Consider the following 25,155-nt stretch of genomic DNA (forward strand, 5'->3'; position numbering starts at 1 on the left):
TCTAACAAACGAAGTATTATTGTTATCGTTAATAATAAAAATAATAATAATAATGTTGGTATTATTACTATTATTATTATTATTATTATGTAAAGGCACTGAAAGTAGATTCAGAGACCCATTTAAACGTTTATTCGATTTTCTTTGATATCAGGGTCAGACTGTGAGTGCGGCTGCGTTAAGAATGGTTTACTCATTCATTATGAAATGTTTACTACCTAGTGAACTGATTAGGAAACAAACAACAAACCCTCTCTTCACTGCACTGCATCATGGGTATACAATGGAAATTCTAATGTACATTAGTGTCTGTACACTGCATGTGATGCATTATGGGTCTTTATAGTGAACGTTTTACGGAATTAAATGTACAGTTGAGATTTAAAACAGCACTACAGATTATCTGATCGCTATATAGTGCACTACTACTTTAATAGGGACTCCCAATACATTTTAGCGCAGGTGTTTCCAATAAAGTGGCAGGTAAGTGGATGTACTAGGTGTTGTAAACTGTATTAATTAAATTAGTGATTTATTTTAAAAAAGCAAACAGTGGTACAATAAACTTTATTATTTAATCTGACAAATCAACAAACAGTGCAGATGAAAAAAGGCACAGAGTAGAAATAATAATCAAAATTCGATATTTACAGAAAATCAGAGATCGAACAGGAAGGCAGAGGAAGTGTCTGACTGATTAAAGTGCATACAGTATAATCTCATACAGTTCTGTAACACCAGCATACACAGTATTGCACTTAGCAAAAACACAAAATAATACATCACAATAGATTAGAACATTCTGTATGATTTTTTTAAACATGGCATTTTCCTCTTTTGATAAATTGAGGAACTGCTGAACAGACAGGTGAAAAAAATGAGTATAACGGAAGTGTGCTGCAGGGAAGTGTAGAGATATTTTGGAACATTCATTTAACAGGTTTATGCTTTGGAAAGTGGCAAAGCGTACAGAGAGAAACGAGTGTGTTAGTTTTTGATCAGCTGAAGTTCAGAAAGAATAGATTAATTATAAACAGGTTTTAGAGTTTTATTCTGTAGTGCAACTGAAGCGGAAATGTTCTGAATGACATTTAGTGAACACTAGCTCGAGGCTGGATTTTGAAAATAAAGAGCATTATCACACCCTGACCTCTTACACAACAGCGCTTTAATAATTCAGTTATCTCCAGACTCAGAGACTCTGAGTGACAATAGGCCTCTATTATTTTTTTTTTGCCAAACTGCTTATTAAAAGAGGTGAAATATGACTAGTGCTACATGCTAAGCTAACACTCCTTTTGCATTTATGGATGACTTTTTTTTAAAATACCAAAAAATACCCTCTGTGAGCTAAGTGTCTTAAGCACAATTTACAAAAAACGAATGTATAGTATTTTACAAGTAGCTGGTGTTTATTCTCAATAATAGTGTAGGCTTAGCATGTAGCATGGGTGTATTCATTATTCATCTATTGGTAAACTAATTTGGTCAAGCTCAAAAAATGCGCTTTTTTTCGGAATGTTCAATTCCACCTTAAATAGCACAGCAATTACATTGTAGTGCTGAAGGCTAATGTAGCTAACAATAGAAATGGGTGCATCTTAACCCACCAATTAGCCTCAGGTGACTGCCACATATCAAGGTGGCAAAGGAAATTTTAACTTTGACATTAGCATTGTGCCAACCACAAGCCTGAATAGTTACATTGTGTAATAAAAAAAAAAAGCATGTCTTCTTGCTCAAAATTTTGCATGCCACTTTAAATAGTTCAGCAATAATTTCCGAAGTAGCCCCCTTTTTTAGCTTATACATCTAAAAATTAATGGGAGCTTTGCATTATTTAAGGTTGTATAAGAAAAAAAAAAATAAGTACCTGGCCCCAGGAGTCAGAACTTAAGGTGAACAAAGCTTAAAGCTGGCTTCTAATTCAAATTTTGCATTCTACCTTAAATATTGCAGTACTTTAGTATTTTCAGAAATAGTCTTTTTTTAGGTCATGTGTCTTAACAAGTAATAGACGCTTTTCAAGATAAGAACAAAAACTTGACCTCTGGGAAAAACGTAACTGTTACTCTTTTTAAGGTGGCACATAAATTTTAAATACTGTTGCAGTCAGCATGGTGCTAAATCATTATAAAAATGCTATAACAAAGCTGGAAGCTGGCTTTGGTCTTACTTTTTACTTTACCATAAACAGTGCAGCACAATAGCCCCTTTTAGACTATGTTTTTGTGCATCAGTAATGATGTATATTTGTGCATAGTTTAGATTTTAAATTATTTTGAAGAGTGCAGGCCGGGTCAGTGCAGGCTGGGTCAGGAGTCACACGGTCTTCTTCTGGGAGCTGAGGGACATCAGGATGCTGGGCTGCTCCTCCATCACCCGGACCAGAAGTGAATCGATGTACAGTTCCAGTTCCCCGATCCGCCGGTCCCGCTGGCTCAGCTGGTCCTGCTGCCGGACTACCAGCGACACCAGCTCGGCCCGGGTCAGCTGGGAATATGGGCCTTTACCCCCAGTCTCTGCAGCCTGGCACACAGATTACATATCATTATCAATACATCATCAGAGTTATCTAATATTTTGTAATCTTTCAGACCCGATCTAATCTCGTTTCTTGAAAACCCACAGTACAGGTTTGATTTTCTTGCAACTGTAAGATTGCTAATCCGGAGCTGGTCCTGAGATGTTAATTGCTTCTTGCTACCCCATATATACACTACACCATGCACTACACGCTTAAGCGATTAAACCTGGTCCAATCCCAAAAACGAATTGCAGAAAGAAATAAGGTATTACTGCTTAAACAACACTGCACTGGTTTACATTTCTGAACTGTTAATTACACATCGCAAATATAGCAGTTTTAAATACAGCGACAGGCAAACGCGACAGTCAGCAAAAAGTAATTGCATTAGCATTTTAGCATTACTGAGACGCAAGACAATTCCGATACCTCTGGCTTGGGCTGCGTGTTGTCCGTGCCTCCAGCAGCTTTACTGGTACTGGTTTCTCTGAGGTCTGGTTGTTTATCTGCTATAGCACTCAGGGGTTTGACTGCATGTGGCCTGCAAGGGAACAAAATATAGTGTTAGCCTAGCGCACAGGAAACAGCACAATACTGCAGGAGGAGTCCAAACACTCAGTGCTCAGTGTGTCGTTTCCCCAGGTGAGGTGGCAAAAAAGGACAAAGCTAAAAGGGCAAAGTCGTGTTTGACATTCAGCACAGATTTCCCCTGGTGTGTCACCCTGGTTACTGGGCACCGGATCAGGAACATTGGTAATCTGGTGTTTCTGAGTTCCTTCAGTACTTAAGACTGTCTATTATACTTTATTAGACTATTAGACTTTTGACTGTGAACCCCTGCATTTGCCCCTTTGAGCAAGAAGGTGCAAAACCTTGCTGTTAAACCAAGGTCATCTACGTATCTACATCCAGGCACCCGAGTAGAACTAATGCCAGAGTTCAGGTCCAGAAAGTAAAAAGAAAAAAAAACTCTCCCCAGGACTTTGCTACCACTTTGCTGCCTGTTACTTCACTTAGCTGCCTAGAACCATCCACACAAATGGAATTCAGTCCTGGGTGCATTTTTACCTGCTGGATTTTTACCTTCGCCAAATTACAAAAACGACACAAGCCTACAGCGTCCACAGCATTGCCAATAGAAATAGACTCTTTGGAAACGACTGACTTACAATGTGCAATGCAAAGAGTAAAGAGTCCAGGCATTGGGCTGTGGAGAAGTACAATTGGCTGAAGGTCTCCTGAAAAATCTCTGGCATGAGCTGAAGTGCCACTTGTGAAGAAACTTTAACAGTTCAACATCCAGTGAAAATCAATGTGACTGACAGTAGTGTTGAGTGCATAGGTGCCTAAACCCCAGACTACATAGCATTTTGAATGGAGATTTTTCTATTGAAAGGACAACATAGTCAATGATTAGGCTTAATCCCTGTAGGAAAATTAGTCTCTACAAATGTGGCACTAACTCTACAGCTCGAGGTAATCAAATTTGGACCTCACATCCAGTTTCCAGTCCTGGAATTGGTCATCTTTGGAAATGATGATGTAATTGAATGTGGTTCTTGATAGGTGTCACTATATGGGCAAAGTTCAGGAATTGAAACTGATTTAAAATCCAGATTTGAAAACCTCAAGTAGACTTACTAGTTGGATTGCTAACCTGATCTATTGCAAGATCTCACCTGATTACTGAGGCAGAAGCTCCCCCTGCCCCCTTCAAGTCACCTGCACTGCTTTGAACATCGGTGGGTACCACTCTGGCCAATGGCAGAGACTTTGACCCAGAGCCAGGACCTGAATCTGCCGGCATGGAAACACCCACTTTCTTCATCTCGGACTTTGCAGCAAGTGGAGTGGAAGATGAGGTTGTGGTAGGTGTAGTGTCCTTTGGCTGATCTTGGAAATTCTTATTTCTTTGGCTTTGTGGAAGGAATTCAAGGTCAACCTTGCTTTTAGATGCCGAAACAGATGGCAGTTGGTTGCCTGGATCTCCAATTCTTTTTGGTTTAGCGGGAGGTAGCGGTGCCTGAGACTTCTTTTTGGCAACTTCTGTCCTTGCCAGTGCTTCTCGGGATAAACTGTCGAGATTTGGAAGTCCATCTGATTTAGAGACAAATAATTCTTGGCTCAGAACATCTTGAGATACACTTGAAGGGGAACTCCATTGCAGACATTCTGGTTCATCTATCTTGTTCAGATGCTCTTCAACCTTTTCTTGTCTGGGAAGATTATCTAAATTAATGGTTTTCAAAGGTTCTGCAGTGGTATCTTTACTGGACAACTCATTCTCAAGTGGTGCAAGTTCTACTGAAGGACTTTTTGGACTTGAGCAAATGTTTGAGGATTCATCTTCAGACAGAGTTTTCTGACTAGAAGGTTTTGCAGGTGCTGGTCCCTTGTTGTGCCTGGCTGGTACTGGTACTGGCCCATCACCTGTGAAAGGATTGGCATCAGCTGGTTTCTTACTGGATTGATTCTGGCTAGTAGAAAAGTCCCTGTGTCCACTGTATGTAGCTAATTGATGTGTGGGAGCTTGATTATGGATGGGATCAGCTTTTTGAGGACTAGAGTTTTGTCCTTTTCCCAGCTTCATGCTTTGAATGCACCAAGCCTTTAGTTCATCTTTGGAGATCACTTTGCTTAATTGAGGGTTTTCTGGACCAACAAGAGGTTTCCTCTCTTGACCATGAGATTGAGGTCTTTCTGGGCCTTCAAGAGGATCCCACTCTTGACCTAAAGTTGTTGGACATTGGTGGTGTCTGTCTGGATCTTCTGTAGTTTTCTTCAGACCGCCAGGCGGCTGAGGTGCCGGGCGCCTTGACACTTCTTTTAAAGGTGAACACGGTTTGGTCTCTTCCAGAAGGATGTCTCCGGAATTAGCAATTGATTTTGGCATCTCTAACTTGTTCTGTGGAGGTAACGGGGCATGTCCTTTCTTACCGCTTCTCTCTGTGCTCCTTTCAATACTGTCAAAGTTCTCTAAGCTGCCATCAAACGAATCATCACAATTATCAAAAAATGGGTTGGTGTTCACCACAGGCGGCTGGGAAATGGTCCTAGAGAGGGACGTACTGAAGAAAGAAGGCGAGGAAAAAGACAAGAAGCAGGAACTTTAGCTAAAAACACTCATCTTCACTTTCATGAAAATCTGAGTGAGTAAAGGAAATCAGTGTGTAAAGGGTAGTTTCCCCAGACAGGGATTTATCCTAAAAAGACGGTGTAGTCTAAGACTAGGCTTAATCTCAGTCTGGAAAACTGCCACTAAGTCTGACTAATAGGTGTTTAATAAGTGTTTGGCATGGTACACTACAACTATGAGGATGTGTCCCAGACAATGGTTATAAGAAACTTTGTTAGTAAATTAAATGTTTTAAAGATATTATTGCATATTATGGCACTTTGATTATTTTGTTTATGCTAGATAGGATCTGTGTCACCAGAAGTATGTATAAACAGTTGGAGGACATTTAAGTGTTAAGACTAACTAAGGATGCAAATAAAGCCAGTGGTGTTAAATATATTAAATACATGTGATTAAAGGTGTGTCAGCTTTAGCAAGCAGTGAAACCCTTACATGTGTTTGATGGAAACAAGCTGCTGAGAAATGTTGCTAGTGTCCTGTAATCTATTCAGTCATCACTGTTAAATGTATCTGTCCTTATGGGACTTTTAGAGTTTATATTTAGTTTGGAGGAACTGTGGAACACTTAAGGTGCTTTAAAGATTCTTCAATAAAAGTTTTTTAGAAGAAAAATATTTTATGAAGCTTCCTCTATGCAGTTTCTCTAGCTTCAAATTAAAGAACTCCACTAAGACAGTTGCAGACAAAGTAATCTACAGTTTCCCAGGCAAATCCCTGTTGAACCTCAAATAGTTTACATTCAGGGCCGCCGCTCTGCATACGCAGACAACGCAGCCAGCGTTAGGCCTCAACCATTTTGCAGTTGCAGGGAGCCAAATTGACTGAGAATGAAATGTGTTGAAATTATGACATTATTAAATTTAAAACCCAATGTGAATTATTTATGATACGATCATCTTTTTTGTCTTTAAACATTGCATGGGGCACCTACTCTACTACTTAAAAGCGGCACGTTATTATTTGTGTGCATAATATAATGCCCCCACCCCTATTGCCTGAAATGGCACGGCTCGGTTTGCTCTGTTGGTTGTTGCCAGATGTGACATTTTCCAGTCAAATAAATAATCAAAAAATGCATGGAGGCGCTAAATCTTGCGCATGTTTAACCATTTTTAAAGTGTATGTGGCCATTCTATACAAAAACTTGTCCAGTGCAATATTTGTGTAAGTTAAAAACTTAAAATAAAATAAACAAATAGGATGAAAAATCGTAACTTATCTGGCAACCTTAGTCCTAACTAAAGTAGCAACGCTACTTGAGTTTGGCAGGAGACAAGTTCACCGCGCGAAGTTGCTACTAAATGGTAATTCAACTATGAAGCGACGGTTTGAGTCTGGAGCTGAGAAGAAGAAAAAGAAGCAGAAAGATGAGGCCCATGCATCCCTTTCTGGTGAGTAACTTCGATGATAAAGGTTTAAATAGTTTTGATTACTTCATGTTCATGGCTTTGCTGATTTGGTAGCTTTAAACGCTTAACTAGAAACTAATCTGGGTATTGCAAGGCACGTGGCACGTTTGCAAATAGTAGTAGTGTAGTTTGAAGATTTTTAGTGACTTTAATAAAAAATTAATAAACAGAGTAGCCTACCTATTGACTAATGCCGTCAGTGCACTATCCAAATGGTCTGTATGACAGCAGGATCAGACAGCTCTATAGATTTTGACAGGCTGATATAAATACACCACGAATATAAACGATAATTTCATAACCTTTAAGGCTGGCTTGTGTAAATGACGTGTCCACTGCTTAAAATAGACATGCATCGTTTCATTTATTATTTATACATTATAAATAGTACTCTTGTGCTGTTCTTCACTGTTATTGGCCTTACTTATAACGTTGTAAATATTCACAGTTACATGTGTAATTTTAATAAATAGTAAAATTTTGCGTAAACCTTTTGTGTTTGTGTGTGTGTGTGTGTTTTTTTTTGTTTGTTTGTTTTTTTTTGGGGGGGGGGGGCTCCCTGACCAGTTATGCTTAGGGCCTCCAAAACCTTAGCAGCGGCCCTGTTTACATTTTGCTCATTTTGTGTAAAGAAAATGATTTTTTTAAAATGCTGGATTAAGTGCATCTAAAACAATTAAAACCCAAGCAGTAACCGTCTTGCCCTCCTGCCAACCACATCCCGGCTGTTCCCCGGAGTCAGTATCTGTTTTTAGGAGATATCAGAGAATTAGAACTGCAAGATCAGCTTTTCTAGACAGGCAGAGATTTCCTAAGCTTCCTGTGGGCAGAGCTCAGCCGTAGATCATTGGGTAAGTGGGAGGTGAAGGGCAGCAGCTGAAGTGCTGCAGGGTTAATGACCAGAGTTTGCAAGAATTCCAGAAACAACAGTCAGCATTAAAACACAACAGGAGAAAGAACACCAGAGAGACGGGAGTTGGAGCGTTTTTATTGTGGTCTGATGTTTGATTTGGTTAGTTAACAGACATGAGGATCAGGTATTTTGATTTCATTGGTTACAGTTAGAGTTAGAATCATGGAACAACAAAAAAATTAAAGTTTAGAATTAAGAAGTCAAACACTTAAACCCAAATATAAACACAAATGTTTGATACAGAAATATTCTATCAAATAAGCTAAGGGCGCTTTTACGCCTGAAAGTCCAGACCAGAATCTGAATCAGGGTTCATCTGTGTTACGTTGTATTATGTTCTGTACTTATTATGGTACTTCTTGTCCACTGCATTTTCCCCACTGCAGTTTAGTAACTGAGCAACTAAACTAATTTACTACATCCTGTCATCATCACCTATGTGGGCGGAGTCTCACTATACTTCACAATGATTGCCTTCTAAGACACCAGTGATACCCTTCATTTGTGTTTATGAATAAGGGTTAATCTACAGTTACAGTAGATACAAAATCAGCAGCACCGGAATCTGTTGCACCCATACTGCTGCATGACGCTCCTGCACATCACCAAGGCGAGATGGATTTCAGCACAACACCTCCCCTTTTTCTTCTTCTATTGTTCAATAGGTGATGATAGCCTGACTTTATAAACTGCCTGTAATTTATCTAAATAAGGTCAGAACCATCCATTGTTTCACAATGTAAACTCCAAATTTTGGTTCTTTGCTCCGGACTGTGGTTCACGGTACCTTTTACACCTGCTTTTTTTGGTTCAGACCCAAAATTCCAATGCTTTATCATGCATGGATCCACTCACAGAGACCTTCTGAATATTTCAAGAAGGTGCCACATATCTTCACAGGGTACTTCAAATGAAGTGGACATGGTAGACTGGTGTTGAGTAACTCAGTGTAACGGATTCTATGACGCGGTGTCTCTGGTATTAAGTTTACTCAAGCAACTTGGCCACAGAGCCTCCAACGCCACAAGCCCTGATCAGAGACTGTCCAGAAGAACATACAGAGACTTTACTCAGGGTATTGAATAGTTTCACAAAGAAGGAAAACCAAGAGTCATAGAAAGCTGAGGAAGAGTCTGAGTGGTTAGTAGAGGAGAGTACAGGAGAACCCTCAGTAAGGAAAGGTCTGGGGAACCGTCCAAGTCACAAACAACCAGTACAGGACATTTTCCCCAGAGCTGTTAGACACCAGACAAGAGGTGGACTCATGTCTTAAATAAAGAGGTGGAAAATCCAGGCTCAGAAAGGGAAAGCACTGCCTAGGATTTTGTTCCATTGGTCTGGGAGAACTCCTGAAGAACATTCTGGACAGGAACCTTCCACCTCTACTTAAGCAAGAGTTTATATAGGATCAAGTGATCTGGACTGAAATAAACAGCCAGTATTATTGATCATTCCCAATCCGTGTATCATTCGTTCATTTGATATTCAATTGAGAATCAAAATCAGAAAATAAAAAAACAATACATTTTTTTTTTTTAATATATTGCCAAAAACAAATAACGGCTTGTATTTTTTGTTTTTTATTTGATGATCCAAACAAAAAGGGAAATTAAAAATGCATCAGAAGCCGAACTTGATTTAGATTTTTCACCAGCATCTTATTCGGATTACCAATCCACCTTAAATGCTTACTGCAGTTACAAACAGACAGTCATCCTTCATCAGTAAAAAGTGTGTGTGAACCCCAGAGCTGCATGATTATAACATTCTAACTTGTGAGACCTAAATAAAAAACAGTTTAATTTGTTTATTTGCTATGTTGTGATTCTATATATAAATTATATAATAAAACAATAGAAAACATTTTAGTTTGGGTTTTGCGACCAAGGATTGTACAGTAAATTTGGTCATGAATAAAGGGAACAAATTTAAACTGATGAAGGATGACTGTCTTTGTGTTACTGCAGTAAGCATTTAAGGGGGAACGGTAATTTGAGTAAGATGCTGGTAAAAAATTGCAATCAAGTTCAGCTTCTGATATGTTTTTTAATTTCCCATTTTTGTTTGGATCAAAAAACAGAAAATACAAGCGGTTGGTTATTTAAAAAAAAAGAAATATTAAAGAACGAAATATTTTTTTTATTATTATTATTATTATTCGTAAATTAAGTTTCAAATGAACAAACAAAACACTGATTCTTTCCCCACACAGACAATGCTTAGCTAAAATAGGTACCTTAATTTGAAATATCAGATCAGAACATTGTTTAAACATATTCTGCTTTGATGTTGTTTACTCAGTTGTGATGTTGTTTACTCAGTAAATTATGCTATGTTGACCAATCAAAAACTGTTGCTACAGATAAAGTTGTGTTGTTGCTAAAATGCAAGAGCACTGACTGTGATTGGCTCAAATATTTTAAAGAGCTATGATGCTACAATCTTACCTCCACATTACACTATATGTTTAAATGTATTGGGATATCTGCTTATTCAATGTTTCTACTGAAATCAAGTGTATAAAAAAAAGAGTCTCTACTGCTCAAAGAAAGCTTTCTAACTAGAGTTCTACAGAACATTGCTGTGAGGATTTGATTGATTGTATTGTGTTGTGTTGTGTTTTGGGGATTTGGTGAACTGGTACTAACCTGGGCTTCACCGCGGAGACTCGGGCCGAGCGGACAGAGGCAGGGGGCTGAGGGCTGTTCGGCTCCTCGAAGGGGTTTGAGGATGGAGGTTCCTCAGGTTCACTGGTTTCAAACGGGTTGTTGGAGGACTCTGCCTCAGATAGAGTTTCCTCCTGAGGTTTGGAGGCAGTACTCACTTTACCAGTCCGTGCTTTCGGAACCGGCCTCAGATCCTGCTCTGCCTCTTTTACCTCCCGCTCCCTCTTTTTCCTCTCCTCCATCTCCAGATTCTTTCTTTCCTCCTCCAACCTAATCCTCTCTTTCTCCTTTCTCTCCTCTTCCTCACAAATTCTCTTTTGTTTTTCTGCCTCCTCTTCCTCCGCCACCCTTTTCCTCCGTCGCTCTTCTTCCTCCCTGGCCTTCTTCTCCTCTGCCAGCCTTTCTGCCTCCTGCCTCTTTTTATTCTCCTCCTCCTTCCTATTCCTCTCTTTTTCCTCTGTTATCTGCCTCGCTTTTTCCTCCTCCTCAATCTTCCTTCTCTGCTCTTCTGCCTCTCTTTCCTTTCGCTGTTTTTCTTCCTCAAGCTTTTTCTTTTCTTCTTTCTCAAGCTCAAACCTTTTCCTCTCTTTCTCTGCCCTCTGCTCTTCTGCCTCTCTTTCCTTCCGCTTTTTCTCTTGCTCTTCTTTCTCTCTCTCCAACCTCATGATCTCTTTCTCTTCCTCAATCTTCCTCCTTTGTTCCTCTGCCTCTCTTTCCCTTTTTTGTCGTTCTTCTTCGATCTTCCTCCTTTTCTCTTCTGCCTCCCTCTCCAACCTCATCCTCTCTTTCTCTTCCTCAATTTTCTGCCTCTGCTCCACTGCCTCTTTTTCCTTCCTACTTCTGTCCTTCTCTTCCTTCTCCCTCTCCAATCTCATAATTTCTTTCTTTTTGTCAACCATCCTTTGTTCTTCTGCCTCTCTTTCTTTTCTTTGTCGTTCTTTCTCAGTTTTCCTCATCTGCTCTTCTTCTTTCACCCTCTGTAACCTAATCCTTTCTTTCTCTTCCTCAATTTTCTGCCTCTGCTCCTCTGCCTCTCTTTCCTTCCTCTTTCTTTCCTGCTCTTCTTTCTCCCTCTCTAATCTCATCCTTTCTTTCTCTTCCTCAACCTTTCTTTGCTCCTCTGCCTCTCTTTCCTTTCGTTGCCTTTCTTCCTCAATTTTTCTTTGCTGTTCTTCTGCCTCTTTCTGTTTTCTTTGGCGTTCTTCCTCAGCTTTTTTCCTCTGTTCTTCTTTCTCCCTCTCCAACCTCATCCTTTCTTTCTCTGCCTCAATTTTCTGCCTCTGTTCTGCTGCCTCTTTTTCCTTCTTCTTCCTCTCTTCCTCCTCTCTTTCCACCCTTATCCTCTCCTCCTCCATTCTCTCTCTTTCCTCCCTCTCTCGCCTTAGCTCCTCCATCGACCCGTGGCCAGAGCTGGTGAGGCTGAGGGCAGAGCCTTTATTCTCAGGCTCCTCCTCCCTGTAAACATGGCTGCCATTGATGCTGACCTGGGGTGGAGCTTCGTGTTTGAAGGCGCTCTGGGAGTTTTTGCTGTCGGAGCTGCCGGTTCGTCTGTGCGTCAGGAACTTAAACTTCTTCTTGCCTTTAAAGATAAAAAAAAATCAATAAATCAATTAATCAATCAATAAATTAATTAATCAAATTAATGATATTTACCTTATGTGTAAACAGATTATACATTCTGGTGCACCTGCAGAGCATTAATATAGAGTACACCTACAGTGGTGCTTAACCTACAGAATAGCATTATATTATAATATACTAGGAGTATAGTAGTAATTGACTCAGTTAGAGGGACCCCCAATAACTGGAAGGAGGGGAGCTGCATCTGTGGTTGAAGGAGCTAGATTTGAAGGAGAGACATTTCTCTGGATATTGATGTTCTGGTGTTGGTTTCTCTATCACAGAATGGTAAGAGCAGACAAATGGACATTTGGGTGGATGCATTAAAGGAGAACTTTGGTGTAAAATTGACTTTTGGTGTAGTAAAACATGATAAAGAGTACTAAACTTTGTTGAATAGCCTACCTTTGCTTTCCGAAATCCAGTAATGTTTTACAGTTTGTCCAAACACCATTTAAAATGGATGATATGGGGCATATTTTGCAGATAAATACCCCTGCAGATAAATTTAGCTGTGATTTATCTGCAGGAGCAAAATATGCCCCATATTATTCATTACAAAGCATGTTTGGAAAAACTGTAAAAAATAACTGGATCTTGGAAAGCTGTGGTTGGACGGAGGTGGGTTATTCAACAAAGGTTAGTAGTCTTTATCATGTTTTACTACACCAAAAGTCAATTTTACACCAGAGTTCTCCTTTAAATGTAGTTTCTTCAACCACAGACGCAGCTCCCCTTCTGTGTTGTTCAATATTTATCGACAGGGCAAATTGTGTGTTTTGCATAACAGGGTGGTGGGTGTTCTGAACCTCTAGTGGTATATGTAAATGAGGTGTGGTGTCGGTTTGATGTACTGAGGTAGATAAATACCCTCAGGAGACTCGGCGTTGAGGCCGGAGGAGGTGCTGGAGGCGATGGCCGAGTCTCTCTCGGGGAAGGAGCTTAGGGTGGACATGGACTGGGACGAGTCCCGTCGCAGACCGGACTTCGGGGCGAACAGGGACTTCAGCTTGTTCTTCTTCTTCTTCTCCGGGGAGGCCAGCTCCTCCCCCTCCTCTCCTTCGCTGTCCGTCAGAATCTGAGTGACGGACGGGACGATGGCAGAGGCGGAGTCAGACAGTCCCTCCTTCTTCTTTCCCCGGAGTTTGTCCTTCAGCTTGCCCATTTTGGATCTGGACTTGTCGGGGCCGGACAGGTCGAACATGCTGGCAGACATGCTTCCCTTCAGGAACTGGATCTCCAGCTGGATCTCGCCACGCTCCTTCTCCGGCTTCCCCGGCTTCCCCAGCAGCTTAAACCATCTGTACCAAACAATAAACAGCAGAATATGAAATTATAACAATTAGAGCTGCACAGTACACAGATCAAGCATATCATTATAACCACCTCCTAGTTTCTATGCCCAATATCAGCTCCACCTTGGATGGGTTGAGTGGATTTGATATTACAGTGTTGCTGGAGTTTGTAAACACTGTGTTCACTCACTGTCCTCTACTCTATTACACACTCCTACCTACAGCAGCCCACAGGACACCACCTACAGGATCTCACCCACAGTTCACTATGGATTATAGTAGCAGTGATAAGGTGTTTGAATCAGATGCAGCAGTGCTGCTGGAGTTTCTGAGTACTGAAGAACAGGGTGAAAGGAGGTGAATAATAACGTATACATAGAAACAGGTACAGAACTACAGTCTGTAAGAATCCAAAAGCACAACCTGCAGGAACTATTCAGAGTCCAGAAAACACTTTTATACCACTGTTAACATTCCTGAGAGGTGACTACACACACACACACACACACACACACACACACACACACAGTCTCTCTAAGATAAGACTGGGCGTGATGCTGAGGGAATGTGTGAGCTGTCTCTGTACTCTGTAAATTCCATTATAGTGATGGGCACGGTCGGCACCAACACAAAACATACGACTCATTAAGGATACACCGATGGAGTTCTGGGCATATGCTGATATCCGATATTACGCATTTATTAGGGGTGTAACAGTACTGAAAATTCACCTCGGTATAAACCCCACGGTTTGGTACCTTTTTTGTTAAAGTTGGTGAAAAAAATTAAGAGCTGAAAGAGATGAAATGTTCGAACTGGGCTCGAGGACTTTTATTTAATGCTTAAAACCAGGGTTCTCTTCCATCATGAGAGGCTCCATCTTTTGGATCTTGTTGGAACAAACAAACAATGAGCCTGATTGTGGCACAAACACAACAGCATTAGTTTAACTGCTTAAACTACAAATATTTGTTCCTAATAGTACTAGAGAGAAAGAGAGAGTGAAAGAGAGAGAGACAGAGCAAGCGCCTGACCCTGCATTCACACTGGAAAGCGACAGGCGGCCATTCTTTTTCTATGGCAGGGCGTGGTTTCATCGCAGAGATGGGTGTAGCACTTCTGTGAACATTAGTTCCGCATTACATTCATTGGTTCCACAGGTCTCCTATAGACCGTACCGTGTATTCTGCGTGGATTTGCGCGAACCAAACCGTGACCCCCCATAGTACCATGATGGTTTGTAAACAATACACGTACTGTTACATCCATAGTATGTATGTATGTATGTATGTATCTTTGCATTTCTAAATTAACCAGTTAAATGAACAATATATCTTTTGAAACTAATCAGGCCAGTGTCACCTGATCCTTTTCCATAAATAAATACATCAGCAAGAATCGTTTTTAAACATCTAGGACATAACGCAATCAAATCTTGAAGCTTCTTTAAATTCAGGTGATTCTTAGTTTTTAGTCTGCTAAACACGGCTTTGATGTTTTAAGCAACATATTTAGAAGCTCTAAAGCTGAGGATTGGGTCTGTAATATATCAGCTCTGGTCTGCTGGTGCATCAGTGCTGAAATCAGCAAACTTCTAAAGAATCTGAACAACAATAAACCCGACCTAACTCTCCAGACCCACAGGAAACCAGCCTTAGTCAGCTGATCTACAGGAAACCAGCACCAGCCCAGCGGAGGGGTCAACAGGTACATAAACACACATTATACACACATTCACACTATACACAAATCTGGAGTCAGCGATTAGAGATTATTATACTTCTTGAATTCTGAGAATGTAGAAAAATTGGTGTTTTTCTTTCAAGAAGAGCCGGTCCTCTCAACTCTGGATAAAGAAAAGCTGACGTGGAGATGCAGAATGTAATTACGCAAATTATGCTAATTAAGGTGATTAAGGTAATTAGGCGTGTGTCTTTTTACAGTGAAACACTGCTACAGTATAATGTAATCCCTGATCTCTGTTCAGAGGACCAGGGTCTCAAACCCACAACCTCCTGATCCTGCAGGCGTAGTTACTGGAGACATGAGAAAGAATTCCTGAATTTCAGACACTGAGAGTACAAACTGATTTCTAATACACACCCAACACTACACACACAAATTATACACACATTATACACCCAACACACACACACACACACTATACACACCCACACTCATTATCCACAAGGTTGGGTTGTTATTTTTAGCAGTAGAGCAGACAGAGTGCGACTCAGGGACGATCTGTTCTTTTTAATGACTTAATTGTAAACAGAGAGAGAAAGAGAGAGAGAGAGAGAAAGAAAGTAAGAGAAAGAGAGAGGGAGTAAGAGAAGGAGACAGAAAGAGAGAGAGCGTACTTTTCTTTAACTCTGCATTCTATTATTGTATAGGAACTTTCCTTCATCTAAATTAATAGATGACATTACATTCACTACATTCTGTATTTAGTTCGGTTTATTTGGGTTTCACCATGCAGTTAACCAACTGAGAGACTAAACAACTTTACTACCATGAAGTCGGAGTCTACCTTTACTTCACACTGATTAGTTTGTAGAATGTTGTCAGTCTGTAAGTCGCCTTTCTTTCTAGGTGTTGTGCTGAATTCTGCCTCCCTGCCAAAATGTGTCTCTATTCTTCGAATGTGCAGGTTTGTCCCGCAGCAGAATGAGTGTAACTAGGGGTGTGACGAGATGGCATGAGATCTCGCGAGATTAAAACATGCTGATATTTCTCGTCAAGCTTAAACCTGTCTCGCGGGGAAAAAATACAGTAGGTGAGATCTGCGGTTCAGTTAAAGAGCTCCACGCGACAGTATGTGAGCTCCGCGGTACAGTTAAAAAGCTCCGCGCAACAGTAGGTGAGCTCCGCGGTACAGTTAAATAGCTCAGCGCGACAGTAGGTGAGCTCCAGGGTACAGTTAAAAAGCTCCGCATGACAGTAGGTGAGCTCCTCGGTACAGTTAAAAAGCTCCGCGCGACAGTAGGTGAGCTCCTCGGTACAGTTAAAAAGCTCCACGCGACAGTAGGTGAGCTCCTCGGTACAGTTAAAAAGCTCCACGCGACAGTAGGTGAGCTCCTCGGTACAGTTTAATAGCTCAACGCGACAGTAGGTGAGCTCCGCGGTACAGTTAAAAAGCTCCGCACGACAGTAGGTGAGCTCCTCGGTACAGTTAAAAACCTCCGCGCGACAGTAGGTGAGCTCCTCGGTACAGTTAAAAAGCTCAGCGCGACAGTAGGTGAGCTCCGCAGTACAGTTAAAAAGCTCCGCGCGACAGTGCTCTTATTGTTTCAAAGATTCACAGCCCTAGTAAATACTGTAAGTAAATCGTACATGTGACTGTTTCATAGGCAGGTGTACTAATCCCTTAGCTCTGTACTGTATTTAAAAAAAGTGTTCTGTCTTTGTTTGCACTTCAAGCATAGTCTTAATATGACTGTTTAAGGTTATGCATAGTTAAATTAAAAGAGATTTAGTAGAAAAAAAACACAAACCCTAGGCCTAATATGACTGGTTATTGTTATGAATAGTTAAATTACAAGAAATTTAGAAGAAGAAAAACACTAACCATAGGCTTAATATGACTGGTTGTGGTTTGCACTTATTGTTTGCACTATATAAGCTTTATTTATAATGCTTATAAATAAAGGTTAATCTACAGTTACAGTAGATTCAGAATCACCATCACCGTAATCTGTTGTGCCCATACTGCTCTGTAATTAATCTACAGTTACAGTAGATACAGAATCACCAACACCGTAATCTGTTGCACCCATACTCCTGCACATCACCAAGGGAAGACGGATGTCCGCAACACACCTTCTTTTTCTTCTTCTACTGTTTAATGGGCGAGGATAGTCTAACTTAACTTCCTATAATTTTAGGTCTGGACTTCTGCTATTCTGGTTCTCAGTAGGGTAGGTCTGAGTGTAGTCTGCACTCGGCTACACACTGCAGTCAGGTATAACACTCCAAACACTCCACGCTCATGTCCTAACTTGCCCTGACCTATCACAACCCGCCTCCTCACTCAGTAACACCTGATTACACAACCTGGGAGTATTCCAAAAATAAAGAACTGAGTCCACAAGGCTGCATTCATAGTTGTGTGGAGGGATCTGAGCTGCAATGTAAAGACATTTACACCTCAGGAATCATCCAGCATTAATACAGTCACTCTGAGGTCAGGCTGTGAAAGCATCAGAGCTCTGCAGTTCTGAGGGTTTATCAGCTGATTGTCAGTATGGAGTCATTCCAGTGGAAACATCAGAAACAAAACCTAGAGTCATTCTGGTGACCAGCCCAGAAGCTGAGATCATAATCTTTCCGGTGGAGGAAAAACATCAGAGCAGCATCAGAGACAGTTATTTGACCCAGGAATCCTCAAGACTGAGATTCAAACAAAGCAACTAATAAAAACAAAAAATAATACAATTAAATAAATAAATAACAAACAAAAAATATATAAAATAGAAAAAATGACAACAAAAAAGGAACAAGAACAAAAATATTAATGAAACAAGACTAATGTAAAGCACTAGTGTCTGTATAAACCGGGCCCAATTGAGGTGCAAAATTCAGATTCTATAAATATTAATAATAACTTTTCTGTATTATTCTTAGACATAATGAACCTAAACTAAACTGGATCTCAAACTGGACCTGAAGATCCAGTCACACTGTGCACAGTATTGCTCTATCTCTGTGCTTTAGGAATTAGTGATCAAGCACTAATCATTCACAGAACCCTGAGGAACCCTAAGGAACTAAGAGGAACCAGACTCCTGGTTAAGGTTCTGCTGTATGGAGGAGGAGTAGAAATAGTGGAGGAGGAGGGGAAGTGGTGGTTTGTGAAGCAGGAAGTTTCAGCATCATATCTGGGGCGTTGGCTCAGTGTTCAGATAATAAAGTTACAGTTAATGATCCGATTCAGATCACACCCTGAACAAAGCCAAGCACCAGAACCTACCACAGTACTGTATTACCACCCAGTACCACCCAGTACCAAACAGCCCCATGCTGTGCTCACTGGGTCATTCAGACTGTGGAGCTGCTCAGGCTCAGATGTTGGTTAGAAGAACCAGGGTGGTTCCTGATGTCTCAGCGCAGAACAGCGTCTTACTACAGAACTTTACGCAACTTCATGAAATCACTATTTCAAAACTCTGCAGAGGACAATACACCAGAGTGCTAATTTAGCTCAGTTACAATCCTCGTCATGTACAGCTTGTATCTTTCAGCTAGGAACCAGACAGTTACTAAAGAGATAATAAACTAAGTAATTTGCCCTCAAATGTAGGTGGACAAATATAATTTTCTCATCACATTGGCTTTAGCTGGTCAAGCCCACCAGAGTATATTATTTACAATGAAATAAAACAATATTCTGATAAAGCTCCGTCTTTGCCCAAGTTTCAAAGCACAGTTTTTCTTTCTTTTTTTTTTTAGATCATGATAAGATTATGGGTAATCAACGGCTATGAAGGGTCTTTATGTTGGAACATCCCTTTATTATGTAAAATGTTATAGAGAAATTCAGCCTGAGCTTTGGAACGTTTTAAACAGCTTCGAATAAAGTATCACTATTAGAACACTGTTTTGGGTGGAGTAGAGAGAGAAGCAGTTTCTGTGGAACTGAACTCTATCTCTCACTTTCAGCAGGTAAAGAAGGAGGAAGAAGCTGATGGAGAATAATAAACACCACAAAGTTACACCAACAGCACCAACAACACAAACACAGCCAACACAAACAACCCAAAGATACATCAAAACCAAAGCCACCACCAATCTACACCAAAACCAACACCACAACCAATCTACACCAACACCAAAACCAACACCACCCCCAATCTACACCAACACCACCACAATCTACACCAAAACCAACACCAAAACCAACGCCACCCCCAATCTACACCAACTCCACAACCAATCTACACCAAAACCAACACCACCCCCAATCTACAGCAATCCCAAAACCAACACCACAACCAATCTACACCAAAACCAACGCCACCCCAATCTACAACAACACCAAAACCAACACCACCACCAACACCACCACCAATCTACACCAACACCAAAACCAACGCCACCCCAATCTATCCCAACACCACAACCAATCTACAACGATACCCACACCAAAACCAACACCACCCCCAATCTACAGCAACACCAAAACTAACACCACAACCAATCTACAACAACACCACCAATCTGCACCAACACCAAAACCAACAACACCAACACCACAAACACGGTTACACCTTACATCTTCCTGAAAATAACATTAAGAACTGTATGTGTCTATATATTACCAGTGTAAGTGTGTAACTGACAGAAAGTCATGTACAAGACCTCATAAGACCTTCCCTTTCTTTCTACACACACACACACACACACACACACACACACACAAACACACACACAAAAGACTTTAAGCAGTGCTGCAGTAGTGAGATCAGATGTCTGCACTCGTGTGGAGGATCGGTAAGGAGAATCAGATTACTGACTGATTGAAAACTATCAGAACAAGTACTGTAAATACATACTGATTAACCAGGGGTTCACAAAAATGTATCTTTACTACAAAAAAATCCCTCTCAGCCTGAGAGCCACACAAAGTCTGAAAGTCACAATGTAGCAGGAATGCACGATGATATCGGAATTATATCAACATCGGCAGATAATGGGCTGGTATTTGGCCAATAGGCTGATAATTTAAAGCAGAATTTAGAAAAGGACCAGGTGATTCTGGACGTGCTACAGTTGGCCAACATTGACCAAACTCCTTAAAAATTAATTGATTTAAAGTTTTGAAGTTATAGCGGTATTCTCGGTATCAGAATCTCATAGATTCTCTAATCCAAACAGGCTTTAAACAAAGTTGAGCCAATCAGTGATCAAAGCAAGAAGCCAACAAGTCGTGATGTAAAGCAGCTACAGCAGTTTACTACTCCAAATTATTATGTAGAATCACTCAGTGTTAAGTCCAATAAGCCTCGAATTCATTATGTAGTCACTCAAGTGACTGTCAAAAGAATCATCAGAGCCATAATTCAGTCAATTATTGACCAAAATGGTGGAGAACTGCTTGGTGTTGGGACTCTGGACTCTTGGGGACTGGGACTCTTTAGTTTAGTGTCTGGCCAAAGGAGCATCTGAGACACAATTTAGAGTCAGTCAGTGACCAAAACAAGAGGCCTACAGAGTCACAGTGTAGAGTCGAAGTTGCAGTTTGGACAGGGATTTTCCAATCTACAGTTAATGTAGAATCTCTTAGTGGTCGGCCCAAAGCTGAGAGTCTTCAAACTGGCATTAATGATCTCCACAGCAGCTGGTCCAGACTCTTCATCCTCATCCTTGACACATAACTCAAAGAATAAAAGTAAAAGCCAGTTTACTGTCTAATATCCACTAGTATAAAGTTACAAACTAATTTGAAAAACTATTTTTGAGCCGTTTTGATGGTCTTTAATGGTTATGGGCTGAACTGAAGGCTGATCTCAGTCTGGGTTTACAGGAAAACCTCCACATAGCCTTTATTTCCCTTCCGTTAACATTCCCCAACAACAATGAGCTATTCACACCAGGCCTCTGCCATCAGCTCCAGAGTTAGGAGGAATTAGCGCAGGGTTTAAAACTTGACCTTAAAGATTATAACAGCAGCACAGCTCTAATCAGCTGTTTGCCGTGTTTACAGAGGGCAGGAACATTAACATTCTGATAAAACTCAGCAAATATAAAAATAACCACCACAACATCACCTTCACACCAGGCCAACCACTACATTAGCTTATCTGAAGCCTCAGGAGGCCTTCTGAGGAGCTACACCCACGCTAAGCTACGCTAAAGCAGGTTGCTGCAGTTCAGCAACTTCAGGATCAGTTAAGCTAATCCAGAACCTCTGAGCACGGCCAGCAGCCAATCACACGCTTCCACACTTCTTCACAATGCTGGACTAAAAAAAAGAGAGTGTACAATCTAGAGGGGGTGTGGCTAAAATTGAAAACATAAATGGATGCAAGTTTAGAATTTATGCCATTATTGACAATTTACTGTACTAGCAACTAGTTGGATAACACTGCAACTACTTAGCAACTTCATAGAAACCACCTGTATACCACTGTAACCAGCAAGCAACTTCATAGCAAGCAACTACCTGTATACCATTGTAACCACTTATCAACTGAATATTAACCACCTGGATATCACTGCAACCAAAATGCAACCACTTAACAAGTTCATGGCAACCACCTGGACACCCCTGTAACCACCAGGAAACCATTTAGCAACTCTATTGTAACCACCTGAAATGCAACTTCGTATGAACCACCTGAATACCACAAGGCAACCACTTAGCAAGTATGACAACCACCTGGATACTTTTGCAACCACAAAGCAACTTCATAGGTACCACCTGTATACCACAACAACAACTAAGCAACCACCAAGCCACTTTATAGGTACCATTTGTGTACCACTGCAACCACTTACCAAGTTCATATCAATTCCCTGGATACCAATGTAACCGCCAAGCAACCACTTAGCAACTCCATAGTAACCACCTGAATACCACTACAGCCAAAATCCAACCATTTAGCAAGTTAATGGCAACCACCTGGATACTATTGCAACCACCAAACAACTTCACAGCTACCACTTGGCTTCATAAATACCACATGGATAGCACTACACCCACTAAGCAACTACAAAGCACCCTCTTAGTTACCACCTGGATACCAGTGCAACCACTTAGCAAGTTTATATCAATGACCTTTATACTATTTTATCCTTCAAGCAACCATTTAGAAACTTTATAGTAACCATCTGGATACCTCTACAGCCAAAACGCAACCGCTTAGCAATTTCATAGATACCACCTGGATACTATTGCTACCACCTAGCAACTTCATAGGTACCACTTGTCTACCACATTATCCACCAAGCAACTTTATAAGTACCTCTTGGATACCACTGCAACCACTTGGCAAGTTTATATCAACAACCTGGATACCATTGCATCCATCAAGCAACCATTTAGCAATTCCATTGTAAACACCTGGATACCACTACAGCCAAAAACCAACCACCTGGGTACTAATTTTAAAAACACAGTTATTAGTCAGTCCAGTTTTGACCACTATAACAGCTTCAGCCCTTGTGGGAAGACTTTCCACAAGGTTTAGGAGTGTGTTTATGGTGTTAATTGGTGTTTGTGGGAGTTTATTGGAGTTTTACCTACAGTACTACAGTAGTGAGGTCAGACTGTGATGTTGAAGGAGAGGTGTATGAAGTTACTCACTGTATTTTATCGCGGGTCTTGTCGCTGTATAATTCCCCCAGGTCGATGTCCACGTGCCCCAGAACCTTGTCCGGTCCCACCAGCGCGCGCTGCAGCACCTGTACCCGCAGGTCGGCGCTGTTCTCCGGGAAGCCCGTGAGCTCGAACGCGGCCTCCTGCCCGTCCCATACCGGGTCCGCGCGCTGCTGCTGCGCCTTTACCGTGCTGAACCTCTGTGCGCCCACCTGAAGCAGCGCGTGCGCGCCCTCCTTCCCTTTGATCCTCAGGCCGCGCGCCTGCAGCACCGACACCTTAGCGCGCGCCGTCAGCCACTGTTGATCCGCTAACGACATTACCGACACCCGCGCGGGCACACTCTGTCACACTCAGTACACACACTCCACACACTAGGATCCAAACACTCAACACACTAAACTTTATCTCCCAGTCCTGTCTGAGCAACAGTCCGCTGGGCGTGGCCTCCCCTGTTACGTATGGAATCTGGTCCCAGTTCATTTGTCCACTCTCTGTTATGGTTTTGTTAGGCCCCTCCCACTGATGCAAGAAGCCCTGTGACTGAGCATGACCTAACGGTTTCACTTCACACCCCTTTCAACACAAGCCCCGCCCATTGTAAATTGGGATTGGTCAACAGTGTATCCACGCTGTTCTGGGATTGGCTGATAGTGTCCGATCAACAACTCACAACTCTGTCCAGTGCAGGAAGGAAGCTGCTTGGGTGTTATAAATACTCCCTACACCCTATTCCCTACTCCCTACATAGTGCACTACAACACAGGTCGCAAAAGCAGATATTTAAATACAGATTTATACAGAGTTATACAGCGCCGTGGGCGGAGTCTGACTGCCAAGTATTAACAATACTGTCTACAGAACATCCATACGTCCATCCATCAATAACCTAACCCAGGTGTCCATCCGTTGTCCAACCATCCATTCCTTTATATATATTCCCAATGGTCATTATTTACCAACCCAATTTATCCATCAGTCCATCAACTAGAACATCCTTTTATCCTTTCATCCAACAATCTACCCTTTCTTCCTGATATCTATCCAATCATCCATTCATTCATCTACCAACTCATCCACCCACGTTTTCTTTTATTAACTAACCAGTCCATTCATCGTTTAATCCATCCATCCATCCATCTACATTTATCCAACCAACCATCATCCCTCTATATATATTTCCATCTCACAAACCAGCCCCATTATACATTTATTCATCCCTCTTTATATTGTTTCAATAATCTTCCATTCATCCATCCAAACATCAATTTTCAACTAATCCATTGAAACAATCATCCATCCATCTTAACAGCTAACCATCCAATCAACCACCCTTCCATTCCTGTATATATCTTTTCACTAATCATCCATTCATTCATCTACCAAACCATCTCTTCATACATTCATCCATCCCTCTATGTATTTGTCCAATAATCTTTCATTCATCCATCCATACACTTATTTTCCAACTAATCCCTTCAAATGTTCATCCATCCATCCATCTGAACAACCAACCGACCGTCCATCCCTCTATGTATCTTCCCAATTATCATCCATTCGTTTATCTACCAACCCATTCCTTTATATATCCATCCATCTTATATATTTTTCCAATAATCGACCTTCCATCCATCCATCCATCCATCTACCAAACCCATCCCTTCATACATTCATCCATCCAACCAACCAACCAACCAACCCACAATCCACTCATCCCTTCATCCAGGCATCCATCTATCCAACAAGCCACTTATCCATCTACTAACTCATCCCTTTATACATTCATTCATCTTAAATAACCAACCAACTTTCCAATAATCATCCATCCATTCATCTACCAACCCATCCATCTATATATCCTTCTATTACCTATATATCTGTCCAATAAGCTGAAGCTCAAGATTATTATTTGTCAGTAAGGAAAAAGAAAGAGGAGCTGAAGTCAGGTGTGGCCCTTCAGAACGTCTCCAGCTCTTTGTTCTAATTAAAGTCAGCAGGACTAATCTTACGCTGTCCAACCTGTTCACCTCACCCAGTAACCCATCCTTCCCCTACAGCCAAGCCTTGCCCTGTACACAGCAGGAGCAAAAGTTTGGACACCCCTGCTCTACATGTCTGCTACTGTGAACAGACAGGTGTTTGATGATGTAAAATGTAACACTATTAAATAAATAAATTAATAAATAAAAACATGTATTTACTGTCTGTGGCATATGTAACACTTTTTTTTCTTTAGATAAATTAATTTATGGCTTTATAATACCCTTTTA

General features: G+C 41.1%; 1 protein-coding gene across 2 annotated transcripts; it reads right to left on the bottom strand.

Moving 5' to 3' along the window:
* Positions 1–551: 551 nt before the first annotated feature.
* On the bottom strand, positions 552–23,353 carry rab11fip1b (RAB11 family interacting protein 1 (class I) b). Of its 2 annotated transcripts, XM_022681183.2 has the most exons (6): positions 22,874–23,353; positions 13,145–13,575; positions 10,637–12,233; positions 4,207–5,595; positions 2,957–3,068; positions 552–2,529 (listed from the first exon to the last, which is right to left on the bottom strand). In XM_022681183.2, exons 1-6 carry the CDS (start codon positions 23,203–23,205, stop codon positions 2,323–2,325), a joined length of 4,068 nt encoding a protein of 1,355 aa, XP_022536904.2. In that variant the 5' UTR covers positions 23,206–23,353; the 3' UTR covers positions 552–2,322. The 2 variants fall into 2 exon arrangements, with proteins under 2 accessions (XP_022536904.2, XP_022536905.2); XM_022681184.2 differs by lacking the exon at positions 4,207–5,595 and having other exon boundaries at positions 22,874–23,348.
* Positions 23,354–25,155: the final 1,802 nt, after the last annotated feature.

The sequence above is a fragment of the Astyanax mexicanus genome, chromosome 20 (assembly GCF_023375975.1).
Source record: "Astyanax mexicanus isolate ESR-SI-001 chromosome 20, AstMex3_surface, whole genome shotgun sequence".
Taxonomy (NCBI): domain Eukaryota; kingdom Metazoa; phylum Chordata; class Actinopteri; order Characiformes; family Acestrorhamphidae; genus Astyanax; species Astyanax mexicanus.